Source organism: Notolabrus celidotus, chromosome 1 (genome assembly GCF_009762535.1).
Source record: "Notolabrus celidotus isolate fNotCel1 chromosome 1, fNotCel1.pri, whole genome shotgun sequence".
Taxonomy (NCBI): domain Eukaryota; kingdom Metazoa; phylum Chordata; class Actinopteri; order Labriformes; family Labridae; genus Notolabrus; species Notolabrus celidotus.
Genome location: NC_048272.1, coordinates 3,727,467 through 3,754,888, shown reverse-complemented (window position 1 = coordinate 3,754,888; position 27,422 = coordinate 3,727,467). Strand labels below are relative to the sequence as shown.

The following is a 27,422-nucleotide window of genomic DNA, read 5'->3' as shown; positions in this document are numbered from 1 at the left end:
CATTTCAAACTAAGTTGTCTGTGCATGGAGTAACTTAGTGTCTGTTTTTATTCCATGGTATAGTTTTTAGGGATTTCATGTAATGTTTTCTAGATAAACATAATGTAACAGAATGTATTCCTATGTATTCCTGACTGCACTTATGTATCGTGAAAATACAATGTTTTTTGATTTTTTAAGAAGTACTTTGAATACTTCAGTATTTTAAAAAGGAAGTACTTCAGTACTTTAACTCAAGTGATAATCTGACAGCAACAACTTTCACTTGTATTGGAGTAATATTTGACATGAAGTATGTATACTTTGACTTAATGAAGCTGTGTACTTTGTCAGCCACTGCTCTTTTTACAATGATTAGTTCAACGAAGTGAGATTGTAATGTTAGCTACGGCATTCAACTTATAATGGGATTTTGCTGATGGGATATTTTTTTGTATTGGGGTTGGAAAAAAAATAAACATTGAATCAACTGAGAATTTCCGCGAAATCTTCACAGACCACTTCATTACGGAACCATTTGTCAACTACGTGTTTCTGAACGGGTGCATTTGGTGACTGGTACACTCCAAGATCCGCAAGTATGCTATATTAGCTTTAGCTAACCTGGCTGTCTTCCGAAGCTACTGTTTAAATTTACCTGATTGTTCCTCGGATTTTTGATACGTTGTATATGACTCAATTCAAGCGTCCACGGCTTAGTTTGATTGATAAGTGAGGTATTTATTCATTATATCTGCTGTCTGTTGTTTTAGTGTTAGCATAGGTGCTAGCATGTATGCATGGGCGGGGCTTGTGATAGGTATGGATATTGACTATTTTTTAAACAAAGACTTGTACTACATATCCGGATACAGACAAATCTCTCGCTTTCGCTTGTTATACATGTTTTAAATTGAATGGTCAGAATGTCATGAAATGCATTATTATTTGCGGTTGTCTTTGTCCCTGACGTCCGCACTACAAAGTTTCTGAACGTTTTTAGTTCCGGTCCACCCTCCCTCTCTCCCTCTGTGTCCCACGGCTCTATTAACGTTGTGGTATTGCTCCAACATATAGCATATTAGCTGGTTGGCACTGGACAGTTACATTAGATAATAATCGGTAACGGTACCGTTACTTATTATCCATTCTGCACGGCTTTCTGCTGTACATGTCTTATAAAGTAAATTTGCTGCTCGTCAGGGTTCAAAATGGACAATGAACAGCAGTCCAAAGACAGTACGGACCGGTCCGACCTGGTTTCTGAGGATGGCAAGAACAGCAAGTCTGTCGTGTGTCAGCGCTGCGGATCCAAGGTGCTGTGCCCTGGGATGGCTGTGTTTGCAGAGAAAGAGGTATGATGTACAGCATTGAGAGAAAGATTCAAGTCTCTGTCAGACTGTCAGAGGGCTGCCTTCAAATTATGGGTATATTTGTTTTGTAGTATTAATTTGATGTCACTGTTCAGCATTATTTTGTGCAGTGTCTTCTTTGATAATGATACCAGTGGTCATAGCAACAGTGTATTTTTCATCCATGTAATACTTAAAGTAACAAACAGTAATAACCAGACTAGCCCATTACAGACTTACATGAACTACTATGCATTTACTAGAGCAACAATGCTTTGTTATCTAAGAAGACTGGCACATCTTTATATGATCATAATATCAGTGTTCAAGATAACTGCCAGTAAATTAGTGAATACAAATTATTCATGAGATCTCAACTGACTTTAAGAAAGTTGTAAAGGTGTGACAGTGTGACTTTAGAAATATGCATAATGTATAAAGTCAAAGCAAATTATATGCTGGGAAAGGAGCTGTGTGGAGATGTGTATAGTGGGAGAAGGTAGGTAGCAACAGGTATCAAGAAGAGGTGTAAAGTGTTGCATTCTGAATGTTTATATATATTTGTTCCAAAGAGTTGTTATGCTAAGAAAGAAATTACACTTCGGCATGAACAAGTCCCATACTACCCAAGCACTTCTGAAGTGGTTTCTCTCAGATGTGTTTTCCTATCATCTGAGGCTGTGTTTTCTCCCACCAGCTGTTCTTACCGTCCATGCGTAAAAAGAGTGGCATCAGCAGCACCACAGAGGGCTCAGTGGATGGGGACACTCTGACAGCCCACTGGTTTGTGGACGACATGTATACTTTTGAGAATGTGGGCTTCACCAAGGACGTGGGGAGAATCAAGTATCTCATCTGTGCAGATTGCGAGATTGGACCAATTGGCTGGCACTGTTTGGATGACAAGAAAAGTTATTACGTGGCTTTAGAAAGGGTGAATCATGCATAGTCTGAATTAGGGATGACCACAATAAATCGATTATCGATTAATTGATTGTCAAGAAATTACTCGAAACACGCATTTTTGTTATCAATTTTCCGTCACGTGGAACAGACATCATGTGGTCTCATATTACACTCAGCTATCAGGGAGGTGTTTAAAGTTTAAAGAATGTTTAGATGTGAATCAGCTGTTAAAGGTGTTGCGCACAGCGGAGATGCTCTGCTGGCGGCTGCGGCTGCGCGTCAGGTCTCCACGTGCGCTTTTTAAAAAGAGGATCAATACAAAACTGCTGCCAACAACGACATGGACACGAAGGTTCACAACTATAAACAGGAAATTTCCCACCTTTGGATACGAAGGCAACAGACAGGTGGGAAATTCAGGTATACTATGTTTGCAGACCAGCGACATCAGAGCCGTCTGAGCTTTTCTGCAGCTGGACTGATTATGGCCCGGTTGCTCTCCCGACTGACACCTGACCGAATACACATGTTTATTTCTCTCAATAAGAACGAGTAGACAGAAAACTGGACACTGTGAGTCTGAAGTAATTTTCTGTTAGTAGTCTCAGCCTTCACTTTATAAGATTATGTCCGCGTAGAATATTTGAATGAGCCTGATCTTTGATATTCTGCGTGTCAAACATGTACCCGTATTCAATCCTGTCAGTTATTTGCATTTTGTTGCTGTAGAAAATATTATTTAGGGGGAAAACAACGTATTTGGCCATGTTTTTTGACGTAGGAATAATAATGTTGTTTTTTTTATCAATTAATCGATAATTGATCGTTAACATTTCTAAAAATCGATCACGGAAAATAGTTAAAATGTACATCCCTAGTCTGAATGCAAATGTGAGCCCACAAGAACTTAAACAAAAGTGTTGGCAGGATTTGCATCTTTTTGTGGATTATCTCTCCAAGTTGACCCCAATCTAATCAACCAAACACTCACTCTTACATTTACTGTTATGTGTACCATGTTTATGATAACATCACCATGTCTCTTACTCTGACAACAACTATCCTGTTGTAATAAAGATGTTTTTTTAAAGCTGAAGTTGAGGTCCATCCTGTAACTTTTCATTGTTCATTTCATAGGACTGTTAAGTTCATTCGTCTTAGTACCCTTAAGCCAGAAATAATAATAATTTCTGCTCATATTGATTTTTTTTGTAAATCTCATCCTGCTTTCTTGTAACAGTAAAATGTATCACTCATTGGGAGCCTTTGCCTCAGTAAATTGAAAAAATGGCTTTTCAGCAGCCTGCTGTTCATCACTTCATCTGACATCCAGCCCTGCAGGTGCAATTTCAGATATTAAAATAACTACTCAAAAAGAATCAGTCTTAATGCTGAGTGTCTTGTTTGATTTTTAACTCATAAAACAGCATCAATAAGAATGTCTGTCTGTATCACAACCAGATAAAAACTCCTCTGTGGCTTTAAAGGGAGCAGTACACTTGAGAATGTGCTTATAAAAACAACTGCAACATTTCTTTTACTGATACAGTGTTTCTTCTACCTTGGCTTATCCACTGGCATCACTGCTTCCTTCATGTATCACACTCACCTAGAACTCAGAAAACAATTTCATGATCAATAATTCTAATAATGAGAAGATGTCTCAGGGTAGATTTGTAAGATGGGTGAACCTACCCTTATAAAACCCAACCTTTGTAAACCAGGGTGTAATTCTACTTTTTACCACTAGGTGTCATAATTTCAGTACTGGAAACGTATAATTTTGTGGGTTTCTGTATAAATAATGAGCTTGTTGTTTAGTGTGAAGTGCACCTGTCAGCTACAGGCTGTCTCCTCCATATCTACTGAAACTCACCACTCACACAGTGGTTTGAGTCCCTTCCTGTCCTTTAGAACATAATGGATGCAGAATTAAGTATATATTCAGAATATATAAGAAGCATGCTGTGATCACAAAGGTTTCATCTGAGGGATTTTGGGGAACATCTGTGATGTGCTAATGGTCATGTCAACTGCCCCTTATCAACAACAGGAAGTTCAAACGAAACACAGAACAGAAACATTCAAATCAGTCTCACAAACAGAGAGACAAATGAAACATTAGGCCATCCTCAGTTGAAACATTAAATACATGCAGCAAGGCTGAATATGTACATTCTCAATCAGGACAACTGTATTTATACTGATCACAATTCATTCCTCAGAGCAAAATGACAGGCATTCAGACTTGATTTTGGTAAATCTTAAACATGTGATGTTTTATTTTGTTTTGTTTGGGATTAGATTAAGTTTCATACCAATATAATTTCATAAACTAATACCGCTGTTGTTAAGTAAGAGAAGGTGGCTCGGGATTGTGAGATCAGTGATTTCAATTTAAAAAAAAACCTCTAAGCTGTATAAAACCTTTTATACAGTCTATGTATAAAACACCTCAGCCTCAAACACATTACAAACAAGTCAGTGGGCACCATTTTAAATAACTGTAGACATTTAATAACCAACTTCAATCAACAGATAATTGATACTGCGTATCAGGGTAAAAACTAGATAATGAATCAACAAAAATTGTTATAAAGCAATCAACACTAATAAAAATACTATATTATTTATACCTGGGGGGACAGGGCCTTCTCTGTTGCTGCCCCCACCCTCTTGAACTCTCTCCCCAAACACCTCAGATTATCTATCTCACTCACCAAATTCAAATCAGGACTCAAAACCCATTTACAAAGGCTTTTAACCTATAATTGATTGATTTTTGTTTGTTTCTGTTTTGTTTTGTTTTATTTTGTTTAGCTGCTTTGCTTTGCTTTGCTTTTTTGCACTGTTTTCCTTTGCTTTTTTATTGTATAATTTATTTTCTTGTAAAATGCCTCAGGGAAAGTTTTAAAGCGCTTCTATAAATAAAATGTATTATTATTATTTATTTATTATTATTATTATTATTATTTTTAATTATCATTATTATTATTATTGTAATTTATTATTTGTTATTATTATTATGATTGTAATTTATTATTTATTATTATTATTGTTATTATTATTATTATTTATTTATTTATGTGTTTTTATTTATTTATTTAAGTATCCTGTTGAAAGCAGAGAGATGCTAAACTCAACAGTGTTTGGATTTTGAAGTAAGTTTTTACAGCATTCTTTCTCCATGGTGGCTACCATTATTAAAAAAAATTGAAATATTGTTTGTAGTTTTTTGTTTTATTTAGTAAAATAAAATAAAAAAAACATGCACACAATGTGAAAATACTACAAAAACTCTTCTGACTAAACAATGACACCTTTGGCACTTTTTCCAAATACAGCACTTAATGTCATTATCAAAGGGAATACTTTTTGGAGCTGCGTCCAGGTTTTGTTTTGACACAAATAACTGATTGTGATTGTGAAAAGATAAATAGATGAATTGTCAACATATGACTTCGTTCTCCGCCAATCACAAAGCTCCTCTAGACCATTTAAAAACGAAGTTCCGGCTAGAGCGCAATGATCTAGTAGGTGTGTTCGATTACAAATCCCAATGTACCGCCTGAGTCGTCTATTATTTCGGACTGGCCGGGCGGGGAGCCGGATCCCACTCAATTCGTCATTTGTTAACGAATGTGGTACGCCCGCGTGTCAAGAGGATGAATAAAACAAGCTCAACCAATAGGGGAGCAATCATCTTAGATATGAGCATCGAGCTAATACTCTGTATAATTTAACAAGTGAATGTTTTTCTTTAAATAAAGAACTAATAATACACCAAGTTTTCTCTATTCTTCTAAAACGATGAAACATTAGAAATAAATCTGTTTTAATGCTTATACTTGAACACAGTCCTACGGGCATTTAATTTCACCATACAGATCTGAACAGGCACTATATGTGAACTCAATCCATGTAGCCAATAAAAAAAAAAAGCATAGATATTCAATTTGTATTAAAATCTGTAAATGTGTGTGCTCTTAGTATGCAGCTACACACTTGATATAAATGCCACTATTCTTCTGAACTTGCGAGTCTACTTTTTGAAGCGGAGGCACACGGTCTCTGGCTGTCAAGCCTCTCTCGTCTCGAACTAGATAATTCGTCTTTGAGTTCAATGAGTGGAGAGTAGTGCACATGAACTGAACAGACGACAAATCATAAAGCTTACTGAGCATATTCCGCTGGAGGAAAACCCCCCTCAGAAACATTTCCAGCTGCAGTCATATCGAAGATGCAACGATGACTCAACCACAGCTGAATGAGTTCATTCCCCCTCCGGAGTGCCCTGTTTTTGAGCCCAGCTGGGAGGAATTTGCCGACCCTTTTGCGTACATCAACAAAATACGTCCCATTGCAGAGAAAACTGGCATTTGCAAAGTCCGACCACCGCCGGTACGTGTGCTCTAATTTATAACACATTTTAACCTACTAATATATGAGGGGTTTCTCTCAGCTGCTGTTCGTTATTCAGCAGGCAAAGTTGTGTTTGTAGACAGCTTTCAACATGGCGGATTGCGGCTGCCGAGTTGAATTGTCAGCTAAGCAGCCTGAGCGTGGAGTGTGTTGTGTTTTGAACCTCGGTAGTGAAGCTTGAAGAGAAAATATCACAAGTTTAAAACCTTCTCTCGAAAAAACTCAACATTTCTTCTGTTTTTGAATTAAATTTGGCAGGGTTTCAGGAAATAATTCAAACGCTAAAGTTTGCCTCTGATGCAAATAAAATGGAAATTGTTTACGTTAGCGTAGAGAGAGAGAGAGAAATGCTTCCTGGACTGAGAGGACGGAAATAGCCCACTGAGATTTAGACTAGTTATTTATTTATTTAAAATGTAGAGAGTCAGTTTAAATTCACATCTTTAACTTTCCCAGCAGGATTTAACGGATTTAAGCTAGCGTGAGGTGAGCTAGCGTGAATCAGGCCCGTTTTAAAGCATCTTTTCTAACGTTGGCTGACGTTACGTACGTGCACGGAGACCGACTGTTTATGGAGACAACGGACACTCTGTTTCTGTTTTATCTTCGTTAATCGCCTTCACGCCCACAACCTCCCTCAATAACATTATTCAACATTGTTGAGCATGAAGTTTGTTAGCTATTTAGCCTCATATCTACTCTGTATAAATATCGTTTTTATGAGGAACACTCTCGGGACAATGTGATGCTTGTCTTATATAATGCTGTCTCTTCCTAATTGGAGCAATATTCAGCCATGGTCAACACCTCAAATGACACATGACTTCAATATAACAACTCAATATATCACCAGGAAGAAAAGAAGATAAAACAGGAGTGATATTCGAGCAAAAAATACACGACATGTTAAGTGACCTTAATTCTGTCACACTGTGATGGCAGAGGGCAGATAACCTTATTCAAGGGTGTGTCTAGACACATGCAAAGTAGAAAAAACAGATCATTTGAAATAAATAACCTTAGAAAGACTAATTTCTGAAAGCTATCAAAGTGGCAGTTCATCAGGAAGAAGGTACTTGATGAAATTATTTCATGAACAATCAAACTGTAAACCACTAAAGACTCCTGGGACAGATCACATACATGTGCAATACTTTGATTTCCAGTGCAATACCTCATAACCATAGGGGTGAGTATTTGCGAGAACCTCAGGATACTTGGGTCACCATATGATAATATCACAATATATCACTTTATTGTGATGTTGTGATAACAGTTAAGAAAAAAATACAGATGGTGTATATGTAAATCACAATATTACTCAAAATTGAAAGGACAAACTAAGTCAAAACTATTTGATTGAGAACAACTTTTCTACTTTATTGTTTTTGAAATACTGAAGTTGTATTTTAGTTCCAACTCAACTAGAATATGAATTTTAATTTCCAAAAAAATCGATATTAAGAGTTGAAATGTCGATATTATATCAGAGGTCAAAGTATTGCGATGTATTGCTGTATCAATACTTTTTCACACCTCTACATAACCATGTGCAATATTGAAATTTATCCCATAACATATTATTATTATATAATTATAAATGTATTATTGTTACAATGTTACAATGTTACAATGTCATTTAGCAGACGCTTTTATCCAAAGCGACGTACATACGAGAACAAGAACAACACAAGCAAAGATCTAGACAAGAGGAAACAAGATCAGTAAGAGTAACAAAGTGCTTCAAGTCCATTTGGGTGCAGGTACTGCCAAGCAGTGTAAAGGCAATGCACAAAAGTAAATAAGGATATTTTTTTTTTTTGTAAAATAAGGAACATCTACAATGAAGCAACCAAACCATTTAAGACCTTCCTTTATCATCATCAACAATTAACATCACCACAATAATGACCAAAGTACCAAGTGCTGGGTCACTCCAGACCTGAACACAGATTCCCAGAGTAGAGCAGGACAGTGCGAGTCAACTGTAGCTGGAAGACATGATCTGCCACTGGGGACAACAGTGGAGAATAGTCTTGCTATTATATAATACATTTATTATTATATTCATCTACTACATGTGCACTCTGGCTTAGGCTAAATTAACTTATTTCATGTCTTTAAAAGTACTTCTTTACCTTTCTTTGTACAGATAGTATTTTTATTTAGAACTTTTGGATTTGTGTTTAGGTTTATATATTTATTCTCCTTCCTGTCTTGTTGTGTCCTTCCTGTTTTGTTGTGTCCTTACTGTCTTGTTGTCAAGTACCAGTGTTCTATTCACCACGTCAAATTCCTTGTGTTTGCGAGCTCACTTGGCAATAACGCTTTCTTGAATCTTGAATCTTGAATCTTGAAATTAGTTTTCGCAAAGTAACACAAGGCACATCTGCAGCAGAAATAAGCAAGATTCAAAAGTCAATTTTGCACAGTGAAACAGGACAGGCAGGGTTGGGTGGGCTGCAATATAATACAATAAAGAGGCTGGGCTGACTTGTTAGTGTTTGTTCCTCCTAAAGGAAACCCTCACCAAAAGGCTAGGCTGCCAAATGCACCGAGTATGTAAACAAAAGAAGGCAGTGCTGTTTCATGGGTTAGTCAAGAGAACTTTTGGCTTTCCTGTTTACTGGATTGTTTTTATATTAATGTCTTACAACCTGGTCTGAATAGCGTTGATGTCTCATTGCACGTGTAGGTCAAATATGTAGGGTTAATGTAGGTCAATATGTCAAAAAGTTGATATTTAACCCCTGCTTCCTGCTAGGTGTGCTTAAAACTGATGGATTTTGTAGGAAAGGGGAGAGGGAGGAATATATTTGTTTAAAGGTCAACTTAAATTATTTGTCCCAAACTGAGTAAGCTCCATTGTCTGCAGTCCTGTGACATACACCAGCAGTTTCTTCTGAACAGTCAGACCAAAATATGGCTTTTGGGGCAGTGTGTGTGTGGGCCAGCAAGACCAATTACAATATAAAATCTAAGTCCTTCTGCAATGTTGATCTGGGCTCTTGTGAGTAGACTTCTAGCGGCAATTTGGAGTATATAACTGTCTTGTTTTGTCTTCTTTGTACAAATAGGACAACATTGAGTCCTTGAGGCCTGTATCAGGCCAGAGATCTCATTTTGTGTCCATTTTCTTCTTTGTGTAAACAGTTTCTCAAAAAGGACGAAGACATTGTGCCAAAACCTGTTTTTGATCAGTGATTTCTAGGTACACACACTGCGGTCAGTTCTTTTCCACTAAAGTTTTGCAGAGGTCATATTTAGTTTTGAGACGTTCGCAGCACACATGCAGATGATTTCAGTGATATCTGAAGACTGTTTGTGGTTAACGTCTCTCTGCTTGGAAGTGACATTTAATACTTTGTGGCAGTTTAGTCATGTTTAGACCAACATTTCTTTATTCATCTCAAATGTTGTGGTTCGACTTTTCTTTGTGTTGTCGTTCCATTGTGATTGTTTTCTTTGTGTGGGCTTCTAATCCAGCTTTGTGTACAGATAAGGTAGTGCTAATGCACAACTGTTACAGCATGTTCATCCTAGTGAAAGAAAGACTGTCCAGCCTCAATTTGAATCAGATCCAGAGCTTCAGTCTGATTTCAAAGCCTGGCTGAGTCAAGTAACATGATCACAACTTTATCCTGTATGCTAACTTTGAAAATTCCATTTTTTATTGCAGTGGATCAACTATGAGAGTTTGATGAGTTAAAAACAAAACATGGACCGGCTGGCTTCATTGTTTTATGATACATGGAATAATGTATCTCCACAATGCTTACATATACTTGATACAATTTTTTAATAATAATAATAATAATACATTTTATTTATATAGCACCTTTTAAAAACATGTTTACAAAGTGCTTTACGGAGTGCAAGACATAGCGAGCGAAAACAACAATAAAGTAAACAACAAAGGTAAGGAGAGCTAAAATGAGTGAAGTAAAAACAATAATAAAAACCATGCAGAAATTAAAAAGTCAGTGATGAGTTAAGAACTAAAAGCACATTTGAAAAAGTGTGTTTTTAAAAGAGGACAAGGATGTGGCTTGCCTGATCTCCTCTGGCAGGTCTTTCCAGAGTGACGGGGCCCTGACTGCAAAGACCCGGTCACCTCGGGTTTTTAACCTCGCCCTTGGGAGTTCCAAGAGGGACCTGCTGGAAGATCTCAGGCAGCAGTTGGGGGGGACATACATCCTGAGACACTCTCTTAGGAACTCAGGGGCCAGTCCATTTATTGCTTTAAAAGTGAGAGTTAAAATCTTAAAATCCTTTCTAAAACCCGCATTTTATAAAAGTGTGTCAGATTCAGATGGATGAAATGCTACATTGTAAGGATGGGAATTTACCGTCATCCTTGTACTCGATTACTTGAATTTCCTAATGAACAACTACTTGAGTACTCGCAATTATTATAATTTTTTTAACCGTGAACAAAAATAAATAAACATAAGTCCATCAGAAACGGACCTCCCAGACCAGAGTTGTAGTAAGTTCTGCTGCCTTTTCTTCAGACATCTTTTCCACTCTCATAGCTGTTGTTCTCCGTGATGCTAGCTTGTACTCTGGCTCGACTAACGCGATCAGCTCTTTGAAGCCTTCTCCTTCCAGAAAACTTAATGGGAGCATATCTCCAGTTACCATTTTGGTTATTATCAGGCTAATCTTCTCCGCTATGGTTTCCTCACAACGACGTGTGCTAACAGGGCGAGCAAAAGACATGATGGGAGACTGCCTGTTATCTGTCTCTGCTGTTTTCTCCTTTTTCTTTAAGCGTATGTGGTTAAAGCATCAAACTAGTATTTCTATGGTATGCAAGATTAATGCCAAATATCTTGCACTGCACATTAACTTCATCGTTTTTTTGGAAGCACTTCCAAAACCGACATGTTGCAGGTGTTGCAGACGGTTCTGTATTTGTTGTGCTTTTGCTTTCAGTGGAATAATATGTTCCTAGAGAGTTGCCGTAGCCGCCGTAAAAACTATGGTTTTTGCTGAAATCTGGCTCGGTGTGTACTGAAGCCAAGCGGCAACCTCTGGTCTCAAACTATGAAGCCCATGTGGAAGTTATATAAACTGCAATACTTCAAGAATCCGCTTGAGGCTGGCTGCAGAAACACAGGAAACCACATAGACATGAATGGGAAAAAGACGATCTTTGCAGCATTAATAAACATGTTTACAGCCTGGGGGGGGGGGATTTTTTTCTAACTTGACGGTTCAGAAGATATTCAGATTACAAGTTTTTGCCCAAATAAGGACATGTCTGAACTGACTCCCGGTTGGGAACACATAGCTGTTGGCTAGGAGCAAGCGTGCCAGATATGGCCCTGGTGGTGAAGCTTTCAGCAGAGTGTCTGCCCCCTGGTGGCTGGCTGCAGTATAGGTCAAAAAATCCGTCTCCCCCATTCATTTGAATGGGGGATCAGTCAAACTTTAAAAAATAAATACACGTCGTACAAATGTTTCTCACATCCGTATGCTGTGGTGGTATGTAGTTAGTATTTGACTGTTTTGTGTCGAAGGCCTCTTTTTCCTGAAAAGTTTCTTTTTCGTTAGTTATTAGAGTTTAAAAAACGGGGTTTTACTTCCTGGTTTCCTTTGATTCACAGCCGCCGTAGAGGGAAACTTCAAAGGACACACAGCGTCTTGTGACGCTACGCTGTAGGGCGGAACTTATTACAGTGGCTTCCCCATAGACTGTATAAAATATGGACGTAGTATCCGTGACGTCACCCATCTGTTCCTGAGAGCTGTTTTGAAGCAAATCGACGGCGGCAGCCATATTGGTAATGCGGAACTCAACCAGGCAGAGTGTGACGTAGTGTGAGCCTCTTAGCCAATGGCTGTGTGTTCCCGACCGGGAGTCACGTCAGTCATGTCCTTATTTGGGCAAAACTCGTAATCCTAATATCTTCTGAACCGTCACGTTAGAAAAAAATTCACTCCCCGTACAATGTGTGCCATTAGAGAGATTAGCTTCATAGGGCCAAGCCGTTTTTTTGAACCAGGCTGTAAACATGTTTATTAATGCTGCAAAGATCGTCTTTTTCCCATTCATATCTATGTAGTTTCCGGTGTTTCTGCAGCCAGCCTCAAGCGGATTCTCGATGTACTGCAGTTTATAGCACTTCCGCATTGGCTTCATCGTTTGAGACCGGAGTTTGCCGCTTGGGCTTCACAGGCTCTGGCTGCACAATGGCGGCGCCCAGGAGCGGGATTTTTTGGCTTCAGAACTGTACAATGGGAAGAGGCGGAGCAACGCTGTTCATTTTTATTTACAGTCTATGGCTAAGAGGCTCACACTACGTCACACTGGTTGAGTTCTGCATTTCCAATATGGCTGCCGCCGTCAATTGGCTTCAAAACAGCACTCAGGAACAGATGGGTGACGTCACGGATACTACGTCCATTATTTATACAGTCTATGACTGAAGCTGAAGCCGTGACCAGAGAAGTCATACGTGTATATCACGTTAATTATTTTCCTACCTAGTATATTCAGTTAAAAACAAAAAGCACATGGTCACACATGTAACACTGTATGAGTTCAAGTTATCTTGCCAGGTGCGTGTGTAACAAAATGCTACTTGAATAATGGGGTCAGTGGCGAGTACTCGAGTAATCATACCCATCCCTACTACATTGTAGATTAAGGGTGTAGTTGGCTTCTGTGTTGTAGGCAAATGAGGGCAAAACAATAACAAACAGGTTTGGTTACATCGTGTAGACTGATGTTTGTATTGTGCTGTTTTCTTTCCTGAGTTGATGAAAACATTCGTTGTGAGAAAGCAGGCGTAGGAACATTCTCTTTAGGTTTATGGATTTTTGTTTTCAGGGATTGTATATATGTGATGTGTTTTCAAACACACGTCAAAAAACAGTGTGTAAACATGCAAAATCCATGCTCAGTTTGCCTGGGGTTATTTGTTGTGCACCGTGTTTGAAGGGCAACCTTGAAACCTGAAACTTCTCTCCTGGATAAGCTTTGCTGTTTGTTCGTTGGAAATGAACGGATGGATGTTGGGCACGTTTGAAGAAGTAGCTGAAGTAGATCCGGTCGAAAAATGGTTGAAAAGATAACCGCTCTTTAGCTACCACTAGAATGACAGAATAAACCACAAGTCATCAGGGTCACGACAGCCAGGGTTACACTTTCTATCCCACTCAAGGACACAATTTCACTAGTTATTTGTCTGTCATTTGTAAACAGTCTCCCTCATGGTGGCGAGTCAGCAGGAGCAAAGTATCACACTTTAATTCACGTATTGTTAAACTGTTTGCTGGCTCTCACCAACACTCTCTCTAGACACTATGTTTGTCAGTGTTGCAGGAAGTGGTGTGGTTTGCTGTGGGTATGTTTTTTTTAATATATTGAGTGTGTGCATTTAAAGCCAACAGTCATTGTGTCATTAACACAACCGGTGTGGTAACTACTTTACACAGAACAGGCAGCAACCTGATGTTATTGACTTGGAGCTATTTGACCCATTTTCACTCACAGACTCTGACAAACAAATACTAAGAGATACTTCAAATGTGTTTTGTATGACATAGCTTCAAACCATGATCCTTCTGTGCATGCATCATCTAACTAGCTGCTTACAGCCTCATTGTATGTTTGTTTGCACAGACACAGTCGGACTTCCTGTCGGTCTTATTTTAATAACAGTCAGAGGGAAGAACTGCACCCCTGTCAGACTGTCTGTGTAGTTTAGATAAGATTTTACTCCTTTTTAACTACAGACATGCTTGTTAGAGGATCAGAAAATAGATGTTGAAATATCACACTGATGTTAGAAGAGGCAACAGTCTAAGGCTCTTTTCTCCTCTTAATATTGGCTCATTCACGTACTCAGAGTGGTTCTGTATATGTTCCATAAAGTGGAGTCTTGAACTTTTCTTTTTGGACCCGTTCCTGAAATAACCCGCCAAGCTTGTTTGTAAGAAATTACGTAGCTTTAAAAAAAAGTTGTTAAAAATTCATGACCTTCTTTTTGTTTTTTTACATCTTCAATCAACACTTCCTGAAACTTGCTGAATGCCTCAAACAAAATGAGAAGATCTAAAAATAAATACAGACAGGCAAACACATTTCTATTTTTTTGGCTTTTGAACAGGATTTGTCAACGACAACAAAAAACAAACACACAATAACACCAGTCTTCTCTTTTGGAGAAGGCTTGTTGTGGTGGTCACAGGGGGCCTTGTAGTACACCATGCACTCTTTGTCATAGACAGACTAATGTACAAAATGAAATGTTGTTTTCCAAGGCTTCTTTTGGAGCGTCAAAAGATCTGCTGTCTTTTTGTTGACTAAAATGTTTTTGTTGTGTCCTCTCAGGACTGGCAGCCTCCGTTTGCCTGTGATGTTGACAGACTGAAGTTCACACCGCGGATACAAAGGCTCAATGAGCTCGAGGTACGTTCTGGTGTTGTGTTCATTTCTACAGTATTTGTGAGGTGTTTGCTAAGCAGAGGATACTGTCAGGTGATTATTTATACTGGCATTACAATTTTGGATTAAGATAAATATGATTGCACTGCTTCCATCATTTTCCAATTTACTTGGTCAATACAAATGTGTTTTACTAATGATACATTTTGAAACATGTAATTCAATTCAATTTTGCTTTATTGGCATGAACAAAGACATGTTATTACCAAAGCACAATACATTACATATATATTCATAACATATTATATTCATAACATATTATATTCATTACATATTTTATATACCCATTAATGAACGATGACCCATACAGCATATCTCAATGTCCAATGAATGTTATTATTCACATGAATAATTAATATTTTGCTCTGTCAGATTGATACCTAAAAACACATTGTTTACAATTTGGCCTTAAATAGTAAACATTTAATTGTATTTGTATTTTCTAACCCAGCATTAGCCATGTTAGTAGATTGTGACTTTCAAGTGGGTTTCACTGAGATGGTCTTGGGCAGTTTTCAGTATCTGGGTAATTGTGCCTGTTCCTTCTGAAAACTGATGTCTGATGTGTACCAAATGCTCTCTGTGTGTTCAGGCTCAGACGAGAGTGAAGCTCAACTTCCTGGATCAAATAGCAAAATTCTGGGAGCTACAAGGATGCACTCTGAAAATCCCTCATGTGGAGAGGAAGATTTTGGACCTCTACCAGCTGAATAAGGTAAGACATGTGAACCCTGGCTGGTTTGAAATCAACAATCAATCAATCATGTATATTTAAAAAGATAAAATGTCTACTCATACAGACTGAATACATTCTTCCTCTCTCTTCTTAAGCTGGTGAATGAGGAAGGAGGCTTCGATGCTGTCTGCAGGGAGAGGAGATGGACAAAGATCTCCGTCAAGATGGGCTTTGCTCCTGGCAAAGCGATTGGCTCCCACCTGCGGGCGCACTATGAGAGGATCCTTTTCCCATACAACCTGTTCCAGACTGGAGACAATCTGCCTGTATGTCGTGACACACATTTTTTATTCTCCCAGCGACACTAGCTAGACTTAAACAAAATCAGAGAAATCAAAGCTATGGGTTTGTATGCAGTATATTAATCATGACACAAGCTAAAACTTGCTGTAATAATGTGAGAAGAGGTGGGAGACTTTTGTATTCACTTTAGTTTGTTGGTAAAGGCGTTCAGGAAATTCTGGAGGTTGCCCTTTTTTTCATGAACATGAATTATACCATGTTAATCTTATGTATTGAAAATGTTAAAAAGTGTTTCTGCATCACATTGCTCAAAGATTTTAAGCGTTTAGGTTAAATTTTGACCATATTAAACATTTACTTTTGCTTAGAAATATTTAGATGTTGCTTAAATTCTAGCCTTGATATTCTCAGTGTCATGAAAAATTAAATGAACTACTGCACCATGTTAAAATGTAAGAATCACTCACCTTTTGTTAGACATAACCAGTTGTTTATTTCTGTATTGTCCTGCACTCTGTAGTTTCTTTTGTTATGCATTGATTTTGTTACCAAACACAGGCTTTGTTTTCCCTTTTTATGCAACTTTTTTCACATTTCCCTGCTTCTGTTTGCAGAGAGCCACCTTGACCAATGACACTAAAGATAAGGAATACACTCCTCATGACCTGCCGCAGAGACAGTCTGTCCAGCCCCAGGAGACCTGCAGCATCGCTCGCCGAGCAAAACGGATGAGATCAGAAGTAAGTGTGATCACGCCCTCCTTCCGCTGACTTAATCACTTGAACCATGTTTATTTAATCCTGTGCATGCCATGCCAGTATGGTTTTTTCACATCTGTATATATATTGATTTATATAATATATTTTTATTAGGTTTTTCTGCTGTATACACAATCAAAAAGTGCATGTTACCCAGTTTTATATTTTTACAGACAAACAAGAACACATCGTACAATGACAACCACTAGAGTCCAATCCAATGGGTTTTGAAATGTTATCTTAGAAATAAGAAAGCAGGAAGGACTCATGAATTAGATAAAAGATATGATACATAAAATAAAATAAAATAAAATAATAATAATGACTAAAAAAACAAATAAATCAATATATAAATCAATAAATCAAATAAAAATCAAATAAAAATTATTTCTTACAAACAATCTTGAAAGGACTTTTTACAACTTTGCCTATGAAACATATATTACATTAGTCCTCAAGAGAGGAAATAGAATTTACAAATCACATCTGTATGTTTAAATGCATTCTTACATTCATATACCAGACCAAAGATGAATATGAACACATATTACTTAAATGCACAGCTTTTATCCCCTCTCTAATACTCACTTTGCCTCTGACAGAGAGGCTGTGTTAAAGCAGAGCCTGGGGAAATTTGTGAAAACCGCCCCAATCTCAGGAGGAGGATGGGAACGTATTCTGCTAAACGTGAACCGAGTAAGAAAAAGCAATTCTGTTTGGGAATGTTTTGTTGAAAATTAATTTCTTTGGATAACCCCAACTTTGATCATGTCTTTCAGTGAGGATGGCGATCACTGAGGTGAAGGAGGAACCCTTGGATCTCAAAGATTATGAAGGAATTGTATTAAATACAATAAACAAGCCTCCTTCTAGCAAAGTAAGTAAACAGTTTTGTATTGAAATTCAAGCTGTCACCTTTACAACCCCAATATTGACTCGCCACAAAAGAAACGCCGTGCTTAAAACAGCTTTGTCTTCTCAGGTGGACACGTACATGTGCCTGGTGTGTGGCACTGGGACTGCAGAGGACCGCCTGCTGCTGTGTGACGGCTGTGATGACAGCTATCACATCTTCTGTCTGATCCCGCCCCTCCATGATGTCCCCAAAGGAGACTGGAGGTGTCCCAAGTGCCTGGCTGAGGTGAGCAGGGATCTACATCCAGGCAGAGAGGCTCATAATTGGGAACAAGAGCACAATCATACAACTGATAGTCAAGTGTAATGATGAATGTGACTGAGTTTGTATTTCTGTCTGTTTTTACAGGAATGTGGCAAACCCCCTGTTGCTTTTGGCTTTGAGCAGGCAAGCAGGAGCTACACCCTCCAAGCTTTTGGGGACATGGCTGATTCATTTAAATCAGATTATTTCAACATGCCAGTTCATGTAAGTTCACATCACTTCTAATGTGATGTCTGCTTTTAGTTATACTCTGATGTAGTTAAATGTATGGTCACGTGTCTATAGGCTGGAAATATGGGGACAATTGTTGCAAGTTATAATGATACAAAACACAAGGCAATCCTTGTTACAACACATCAACTGTTATTTGTTTTGATTTGGTGATGAAGGGTTTTTATTCAAGCTCTGACCCACATACCTAATACAATAAATTAACATTGAAAACATGTTTTTTGAGCCTTTTGGCTGATTTGGGGAAATATGTGAAGTCCTAGACTGACTGTAACATCAGTTTTTATCATGATGTTGGCCTCTAACAGAGAGGTCTCTGTTTGTCTTATCAGATCTATTTAACCCCCTCTCTCTCACACACACACACACACACACACATTCACATCTCTTTGGTCTACTTGTACTATGCATTTAGAGTAAACAGTGGTTAAGATGGGACACTCAGGGGGAAGCAGGGTTTTAGACAAACATGATGTTGTGCTGCAGGGATGCCAAAAATACTTCAGTGCATCTGTGAGAACTTGTGACAAAGCTTGCTTTGGTTGTGTCTAGACGTGGGTTTATGCAGCCCACAATCACATCATAACTTCTTCTCTTTTCTCATGCATGTTAGATGGTCCCTACTGAGCTGGTGGAGAAGGAGTTCTGGCGTCTCGTCAGCACCATCGAGGACGACGTCACCGTGGAGTACGGAGCAGACATCGCTTCCAAGGAGTTTGGGAGTGGTTTCCCTTTGAGTAACAGCCATTTTGAAGTCGTTCCTGAGGACGAGGTACGATCTGTAAAGTGTTTTGGAGAAGATGTTTTGTATATGCATCATTTTTCTAACAGTAGTCCCCTTGGATAACTGTAGTAATGACGTTGGGGATAGTGCTTTATTGTAGCAGATATATGGATTTTTGAGACTCCTCTTTTATCTGCAGCATTACCTGAGCAGCGGCTGGAACCTGAACAACATGCCGGTGTTCGATGGCTCGGTGCTGACTCACATTACAGCCGACATCTGTGGGATGAAGTTACCCTGGCTGTATGTGGGCATGTGCTTCTCCTCCTTCTGCTGGCATATTGAGGACCACTGGAGTTATTCTATTAACTACCTTCACTGGTAAGAGTGCACTCTCTAAACTCTCTAAATGAATTTCATATGCATCTTTCATGAGAAAAATCATTGTATTGTCACCAGAAATGCAGTCCAGTGTTGTGTTTTTCACTGAGTTTTGACCTCATGTGCAGGGGGGAGCCAAAGACGTGGTACGGCGCTCCTGGTTATGCTGCAGAGCACCTCGAGTCCGTCATGAAGAATCTGGCACCTGAGCTGTTTGAGTCCCAGCCAGATCTCCTTCACCAGCTGGTCACCATCATGAACCCCAACACGCTGATGAACAACGGCGTCCCGGTAAGCTGCTGTCACGACAGCTCAATTATTAACACCACATTTAAATGTCTAAAACAAAGCTCAGTCTTCATTTTAACGTGGGCTGTTAAACAGTTTGTAACCTTGATGTCTTTTCTCTCTGATATCTAGATCTATCGCACCAACCAGTGTGCAGGCGAGTTTGTCATCACTTTCCCCAGAGCTTACCACAGTGGATTCAACCAAGGCTTCAACTTTGCAGAAGCTGTCAACTTTTGCACAACAGACTGGGTAAGACAATCTGTTTGCACAATAACACATTTTGTTTTACTCATGTGTTGGCTCAAATGTTGCACCCATGCACACCGACCTCATTAAGATTTGTTCTATAATAATGGTTGTAATCAGAGGAAATCCTTAATGCATTTAGATTGAACTGGGAAATGTTTTTTTCGTCATTATATTCATAATAATCATGAAGACAAAAGCAGAGAAATGTATGATAATCATTGATCAGATTATCTATGAAGCACCTTTCCTGCTAAGATGAAGCCCAAAGAACTCTAAAAAACAGGATTAGAGTCAAGGATCCTGAACACAGATGATCTGACTCACTAGTTTCTATGAGCAAATCTCCTCTAAAGTCTTCCTTTGTCCATGTGTTTTCTTACAGATGCCCATTGGCCGTAAATGCATCAGCCATTATCGCCAGCTGAGCAGATACTGTGTCTTCTCCCACGACGAGATGGTTTGTAACATGGCCTGTAAAGCCGACGCAATGGATGTGGACTTGGCATCAGCAGTGCAGAAAGAGATGACGGTCATGTTGAAAGAGGAGGAAGAACTGAGGGAAAAGATTAAAAAGATGGTGAGAGGATCTTCTGGTGTCATTCAGAGTAACTTCAGTTGATGAACTTAAACAATGATGAGGTGTAGCAAGGAAGAGAGAAAACTTTAAACATTACATTTATCATAACTGATGCTTTCGATCAGCAGACTTTATGTGTCTGCACATCTGCCTCATTAAGGTCCTCTGTGGCCTCAGAGCCTCTAATGACTGTGCACGTGTATCCCCAGGGTGTGGTGCAATCTCGACAAGTTGATTATGAGGTGCTCCCAGACGAGGAGCGGCAGTGCTGCAAGTGTCGGACCACCTGCTACCTGTCTGGCATCACTTGTGCCTGCAGTCCTGGCAAGATGGTTTGTCTGTACCACGCCAAGGACCTGTGCCCCTGTCCTCATGGCAGCCTTTCACTCCAGTAAGTCTTCAGGAACTGAAAAACTGAACAACTGAACAACTGAACATGCTCCCTTTTGCTGTTTTTACAAATTATATGCAAGTGCAAAAAGGGTTCCTCCTTTTTTTTTTTTAGAAACCCTCACATCGGTCTGTACACCAAAGTTTGTTGTGAGGTATACAATGTATATATGGCAGAGTAAAGAGACAAAATGAACCAAGGAGATTAAATGTGCCGTTTCAAAGGCAAGGACACGAGCATGTTTGATCAAAAGGCTGATTTCATCAAGTTTTAACCTGACTAGATAATTGGATTACATTTCAAAGATCCTACATACAGAATCATTTAGAAAATAAAAAAATGAATCACTGTTTAATAAGTGTGAAAATGCCAGGCAGCCCAGCTCTTTATCCAGAGTTTATTTAGAGATTACATGAGATTTAATAGGAATAACAAACACTCCTTAAGTCCTCAGAAACACCTTGTTTTTTTCTCTCCCTGCAGTTACAAGTTTACACTGGACGAGTTGTATCAGATGTTTGCATCAGTGAAGCTGCGTGCAGAGTCCTATAAAGAGTGGCTCTGTAGCGTGCAGGACATCCTGGAGAACAGAGGAGGCAAGAAAAGAGGTTAGGAAATGAAAGCAAACTTATATTCTTCTAAACTGCAATATCCAAAATATTTCATTCACCACCATATTTTTTTAAGATAGGAACTCATCCAACATTGTGTTATATTCCATACTTTCTAACCATCGGTTCTTTTTTACTGTCAGGTTTGGAAGAGCTCCACAGCCTGGTGGAGCAGGCAGAAACAAAGGCCTTCCCACAAGCCTGCCTCCTGGATCAGCTGCGTGTGGTCGCCTCAGAGGCTGATAAAGTTGCTGTGATGGCACAACAGCTTCTCAACGGAAAGAGGCAGACGAGGTACTTTGAATGAAAGAGATTTTATTTATTCTCTTCTGGTGCGGCTCATAAATCAGTCCAGTGATTCTTGCTTTTCTACATCAATTGAGAGGTTTTGTTTGTATTTTAGGTATCGCTCTGGAGGAGGAAAGTCTCAAAACCATAATGAGCTGACTGTGGAGGAGCTGAGGTCTTTTGTCCGACAGTTTGACAGCCTGCCATGCAACATCAGACAGGCTCCTTTACTGAAGGTTACTAAGCTTTAAATACTCTCAAACTTGAATGTACAATCTCTCAGATTATCTTGTAATATAATTGAAGTTGAATCATTTATTTTGAAACCTGAACAAAGTTAAGTTCTTCATATTGATTTGATTTTGAACAGTGTTTGAGTTTCTTGGTTTATATAAGTGATCCTGGCTTTGTTGAATGAGACCCTTCAATCCTTGTTGAACATTACCTCCAGGACCTGTTGACCCGGGTGGATGACTTCCGGCAGCGCAGTGATCGCCTCCTCTCTGACGAGTCGCCCAGCCCGCAGGAGCTGCAGGAGCTGCTGGACGTGAGCCTGGGCCTGGACGTGGAGCTGCCTCAGCTGCCCCTGCTGCGTGAGCGACTAGAGCAGGCCCGGTGGCTGGAGGCCGTGCAGCAGGCCAGCTGCAGACCAGAGAGCCTTTGTCTGGACACCATGAGAAGGCTGATAGACCAGGGTGTGGGCTTGGCTCCTCACAGCTCTGTGGAAAGGGCCATGGCTCGCCTGCAGGAGCTGCTGACTGTGTCCGAGCAGTGGGAGGAGCGGGTGCTCGGTCTGGTGGAAGCCAGGTGAGGATTCAGGATCACAGGTTTACAGTTTCAAGATAGCTTCCACGACTTTTGTCTGTTTTGTATCTCAATCTGGCTGTGGTTTGGGTTGGGTTACTTTAAATTGGAACGATGAGACATTGGCCATTGGCCTTTTTGCCTCTTTTAATAAGAATACATTTTTTGCTCATACTTTTTGTTACTCTTAACTGGAGAACCTTTGGACCAATAGCACCTTGTGATCTAAAATCTATCACATAGTATAATAAGACTTAAACAAATCAAACAGAAGAAATGCAACTTGAACATGAACACTGTGTTTACTAAATCTCATGTCCCCCCACAGGCCGTATCACGGCATAGAGACACTAGATGCTGCTCTACAGGAAGTAGAAAACATCCCTGCATATCTCCCCAACTGTCTGCAGCTGAAGGACGTCGTCACCAAGGCCAGGAAGTGGCTTCAAGAAGCTGAAGCTCTCCAGGTGAAATATTCTTCAATTTGGGCAACACTGAATGTTCTCAGCACATTACCATTTCTTAACAAAGATGTATGTGCCTGCTTGCAGCTTGGGGGTCGTATACCCGTGCTGGAAAGCCTCTCTGAGCTGGTTCTCAGAGCAGAAAGTATCCCTGTGAGACTGGACCCGCTCAGTCGATTGGAGGCTCTCATTAGTGACGTTCAGGCCTGGAAGGAGAGCGCAGCAAAGACATTCCTACTGAAAAACTCTCCCTTCTCTCTCCTTGAGGTAAATAAATACTAGTTTGTGCTCAAACTGTTTTCCAAATTGTTGTGACAGTTTAAAAAAAAGTTTGCTTCATTGTTTTTCAGGTGCTTTGCCCGAGATGTGATGTAGGGACGGGATATCAGAAGTCAAAGTCGAAGAAGGCAAAAGAAGCCTCACAGAACTGTAAAAAATCTTTGACAAGACTGGATTCTCTGAGTGACGTGGAGAGAGCTCTCTCTGAGAGCAAGGACTCCCCCTCTGCAGTGAGTGACACTCAATGATTTGATCAGAAATGTCATTGTTGACACTTTTAATGACTGTAAACATAAGCCTGTAAACCTAACTGTAAACCTAACCCTAACCCTAACCAATCTCCACTGTTAAAAGTGTGCCTTTTAAAGAAATCAGACTATCCTAAATCTAAGCTAGAGCCAAAGTTTGATATGTGCTTTGAGTGCTGCCAAAGGCCAACTTTGTCTGCAGAAAGTGCAGGTGACCTTGAGTCTGCTCATTGAAATGCATACTGCACTGAAGTGAAACTGTCGGATGTGACTGGAGGGCTCAGTGTTCACAGAAAATCCCAGAAGAATACAAAATCTTTCATTTTTTTTAAAAACTTCCCAGCGTGACATGTTTCTCACGTAGAAGTTAAAGATGCAATGTTCCCAGTTATCCAGGGACCTCCTCTCTCTCTGTGTGTTTCCTGAGCCTTGTACTTTTGAGACAGTCAAAGGCAAATGCAACATAAAAAATGTCTAAACAGAAACATGCTATAATTCTTTTCTGTAATATTTGGCTCTAATGTTGTTTGTCAAAGTCACATTTTTAGTTGAATCAATGAAATGATTGATCTTGATTTTACTGTGCAGTGCTGCTTAGACACATTAATTCTGCATCCACAACAAACACACAGTCTTTAACTGTGTTCTCTCAGAGAGGCAGACTCAATTTGGCTACTTCTATAATTATATTAAATGTTCTTTCTCCACAGATGGCCACGCTTGCTGAAGTCCACCAGAGAGAGATGGAGATCTTGCTGGCTCTTCGTGCTTCAAACGAGTCCAAGCTTTTACCTGCTGAAAACTGCTGTGCACTTAGTGTTTGTGTTTGCCAAAAGGCCCCTTCAGGTGCCATGGTGCAGTGTGAGCTCTGTCGAGAGGTGTTCCACTGCAGCTGCGTTGCAACAACCACAGAGCTCGAGTACGGCCAAGCCTGGCTTTGCCCACTTTGCCAGCGGTCGAGGAAACCCCCTCTGGACAAGGTTCTGCCCCTTTTAGCTTCACTACAGAGGATTCGAGTTCGACTCCCCGAGGGAGACGCACTGCGGTTCCTCATTGAGAGGACAGTGCGATGGCAGCACCGAGTTCAGCAGGCATGCACAGATGGAGTGCTGGAGAAAGTGTCAAAGATGGTCAGTGGAAAACACAATGAAACTCAATAATAATGCTCTTTGTTGTTGCAATGTTTACACAGTCCACTATTAGAGGGTCTGTGTGAGTTTGACACCACCGTTATTACCACACCCGTTGAGTTTGACCCTTCTTATTTCATTTCAGGGAAGAGTTGGGCTGTCTTCTAATCTGCCTCAGGAAAGAAATGGTTCACTTTTTTACACAGAACACCAGTGTGTTCCACTCCAGGGTAAGTCTGAATCCTCCAAACACTTTACATTTCTGTGCATGCTTTTACTAACTTTTGAAATGATCCTCTGAACAATCCATCTCTTATCATATGTTACAGGTCTGGGTCCTGAGCTGGAGGAGCTGATGGTGGAAGGTTTTCTGCTGCAGGTTACTTTACCTGAGACAGAGCAGTTATACAGATACCTGCTGTACAAACTGGCACCCCGGCCGTCACACAGTTCACCCTGTGGGAGCGACACAGACCAGGACTTAGAGTCTCCAGGAGGGAGCCCCCAACATAAAAAGGTAACAACAATACAAAGTTGTGTTCTAAAATGATCAACCATGTCTTCAATCTCAGTCACCATTATTTGTCATATTAATATATATATTTGTGTTTATACACAGAATGGAGTTTCTAGTCTTAAAAAGGAGGCAGTGAACGGTCAGAGCAAAAGGACCAAGCGGCGGAAGGATAGCTCGGACTCTCAGCACAGCGAAAAGGCCAAGAAGAGCCGCAAGAAGAAGTCAAAGAAAAGCAAAGAGAGGAGTGGAGAAACAAAGAGGACTTGTTCTCCCTCGCACACAGTGTCAGACCTTGCTCCCTCTGATTCAGAGGAGGACTTCTCACTGTGTGCTGCACCATGGTGCAGAGAGCCAGAGGGAGACGAGGTGTGTTTTATGAACTCCTTTTATATTTTAGCTTTATTATTTATGATTTTTTAATTCAGATTAACAGTACAAAATATAATTCTACAGCACTGACATACATTTTATCTGTTTGCCAGGTGAACTGGGTCCAATGTGACGGCAGCTGCAATCAGTGGTTCCACCAGGTCTGTGTAGGACTTTCAGCTGAGCGAGCAGAGAAGGAGGACTATATTTGCATAAGCTGCACACAGCCAGACTATGACCGAGGAGAATGAAGACCAAAAAGTGACTTTGAAGGATCAGCAGTTTTTTGTTGCAGGCTGCAGCACTTAAGCGCACACCTGAACTCCGTGTCCTGCGGCTCCTCCCCTTTACCTTCTGGCTTACCCTTAGTGAACATGGTGCTATTTACTGTTTTTTTCCAGACTTACAAAAGACTTTCTGTCACCGTTTTTCGTCACATGGCTGCTTTTTCAGCCAATCAACTAATCCTTTCTGAAACTTTCCAAGACTTGCTGCAGGTGTATTAAATGGCAAACTGTTTCCAGGACAGTGCAGGGATTTTGCAACCAAAAAAAAAAGTCAATTTGACATCACATTTTAGAACTCCTTTTTTTACAATGCATCTGAACAATGTGAAACTTATCTTTCTCTTGTAGAGTAAATATTATTTATCTAAGCAATAACTGAACTGATGAATTTGAGTTCAGTTTCTTCTTTGAGCTATATCTGTGCTTAGAAATTATTTGATAGAAGTGAAAACCATGAATTCACTTTATGAATCCTATGATATTACACAGTTCAAATACACTTTTGTGAACAGAAATACCTTGAATCAAAATCCAGAGAGCAGTGACCATGCTCTATAATCTAATGTGTGCATAAGTTTGCACCTGGATATTTGCCTGTATCCCATAAGTAATCTCTGACTCTGACATAAAGTTTGAATCTCTTCAGCAATGTGAGGAAACATCCTTAATCCCTTGTTACTGGTGTTCGGTGAGACTTGATTATGCTCACAAATTGATTTTGAACTGTCCGACATCAAAGGAATGTACATTTTGAGTGGATTTTCCCTTTATGGTATAGGATGAAAATATCGTGTTGGACTTAAATTTAACACAGACTGTGTGATTTATTTGCCTCGGGTATATATTACCTTTTTCTGCTCCTTTTGGGTAAATAATATAATTCATATGTTGCAGTTTGCATTATAAAATAAAAATGTTTGTTCCCATGTCTCATGTTCGGTCATTCTTATGCTGATTTTTTTATTTCTCTAGCACAACTTAAGTTAAAGCTGCATAGAAAGAGCTGTGTCATCAGACTGTCACTGCAATTTACCCTTTGTGTTTCAGCCAATCAGAGCACAGTGTATATACAAAGTGTTTAACACGTTCATTTCAAGGTGAAACAGAAGGAACATTTAAGTCAAGTCAAGTCAACTTTATTTATATAGCACATTTAAAAACAACCAGTGTTGGCCAAAGTGCTTTACAAGGTAAAAAGTAAAAATTACATGAAGACAACAATAAACAACAACATAACAGGATATTAATGTCCTCTTCACGAGTAGAAGGCCAAAGAGAAGAGATGGGTCTTCAACAAAGATTTAAAACATTCAACAGTTGGGGCCGATCTTAATTGGAGTGGCAAGCCATTCCAGAGCTTGGGGGCCGCTGCTGCAAAGGCTCGGTCTCCCCGGGTTTTAAGGCGACGTTTAGGCACATCCAGGAGCAGCTGGTTTGTTGACCTCAGTGCTCGGGTTGGGTTGTGAGCATGGAGAAGATCAGCCAAGTAGGATGGTGCCAATCCATTTAGGGCCTTGTATGTTAAAAGTGCAACTTTAAAATCAATC

The 27,422-nt window shown here is 39.7% G+C and overlaps 2 protein-coding genes across 5 annotated transcripts; both read left to right on the top strand.

Annotated features, from left to right (window-relative positions):
• The first annotated feature begins 488 nt into the window (after nt 1-488).
• On the top strand, nt 489-2,321 carry rabif (RAB interacting factor). 4 transcript variants are annotated; one of them, XM_034689567.1, is made up of 3 exons: nt 489-578; nt 1,183-1,334; nt 2,029-2,321. In XM_034689567.1, exons 2-3 carry the CDS (start codon nt 1,191-1,193, stop codon nt 2,278-2,280), a joined length of 396 nt encoding a protein of 131 aa, XP_034545458.1. In that variant the 5' UTR covers nt 489-578; nt 1,183-1,190; the 3' UTR covers nt 2,281-2,321. The 4 variants fall into 4 exon arrangements, with proteins under 4 accessions (XP_034545458.1, XP_034545465.1, XP_034545450.1 ...); XM_034689574.1 differs by lacking the exon at nt 489-578 and adding an exon at nt 585-711; XM_034689559.1 differs by lacking the exon at nt 489-578 and adding an exon at nt 585-716.
• Nucleotides 2,322-6,296: 3,975 nt separating this feature from the next.
• On the top strand, nt 6,297-26,155 carry kdm5ba (lysine (K)-specific demethylase 5Ba). Its single transcript, XM_034687928.1, has 27 exons — nt 6,297-6,638; nt 15,004-15,081; nt 15,710-15,832; nt 15,949-16,119; nt 16,711-16,836; nt 17,457-17,550; nt 17,634-17,731; nt 17,837-17,995; nt 18,119-18,238; nt 18,879-19,037; nt 19,189-19,370; nt 19,499-19,661; nt 19,791-19,910; nt 20,293-20,487; nt 20,697-20,878; nt 21,362-21,486; nt 21,633-21,783; nt 21,893-22,013; nt 22,229-22,584; nt 22,910-23,048; nt 23,133-23,312; nt 23,396-23,554; nt 24,283-24,702; nt 24,848-24,932; nt 25,032-25,219; nt 25,322-25,585; nt 25,702-26,155. Exons 1-27 carry the CDS (start codon nt 6,486-6,488, stop codon nt 25,837-25,839), a joined length of 4,449 nt encoding a protein of 1,482 aa, XP_034543819.1. The 5' UTR covers nt 6,297-6,485; the 3' UTR covers nt 25,840-26,155.
• Nucleotides 26,156-27,422: the final 1,267 nt, after the last annotated feature.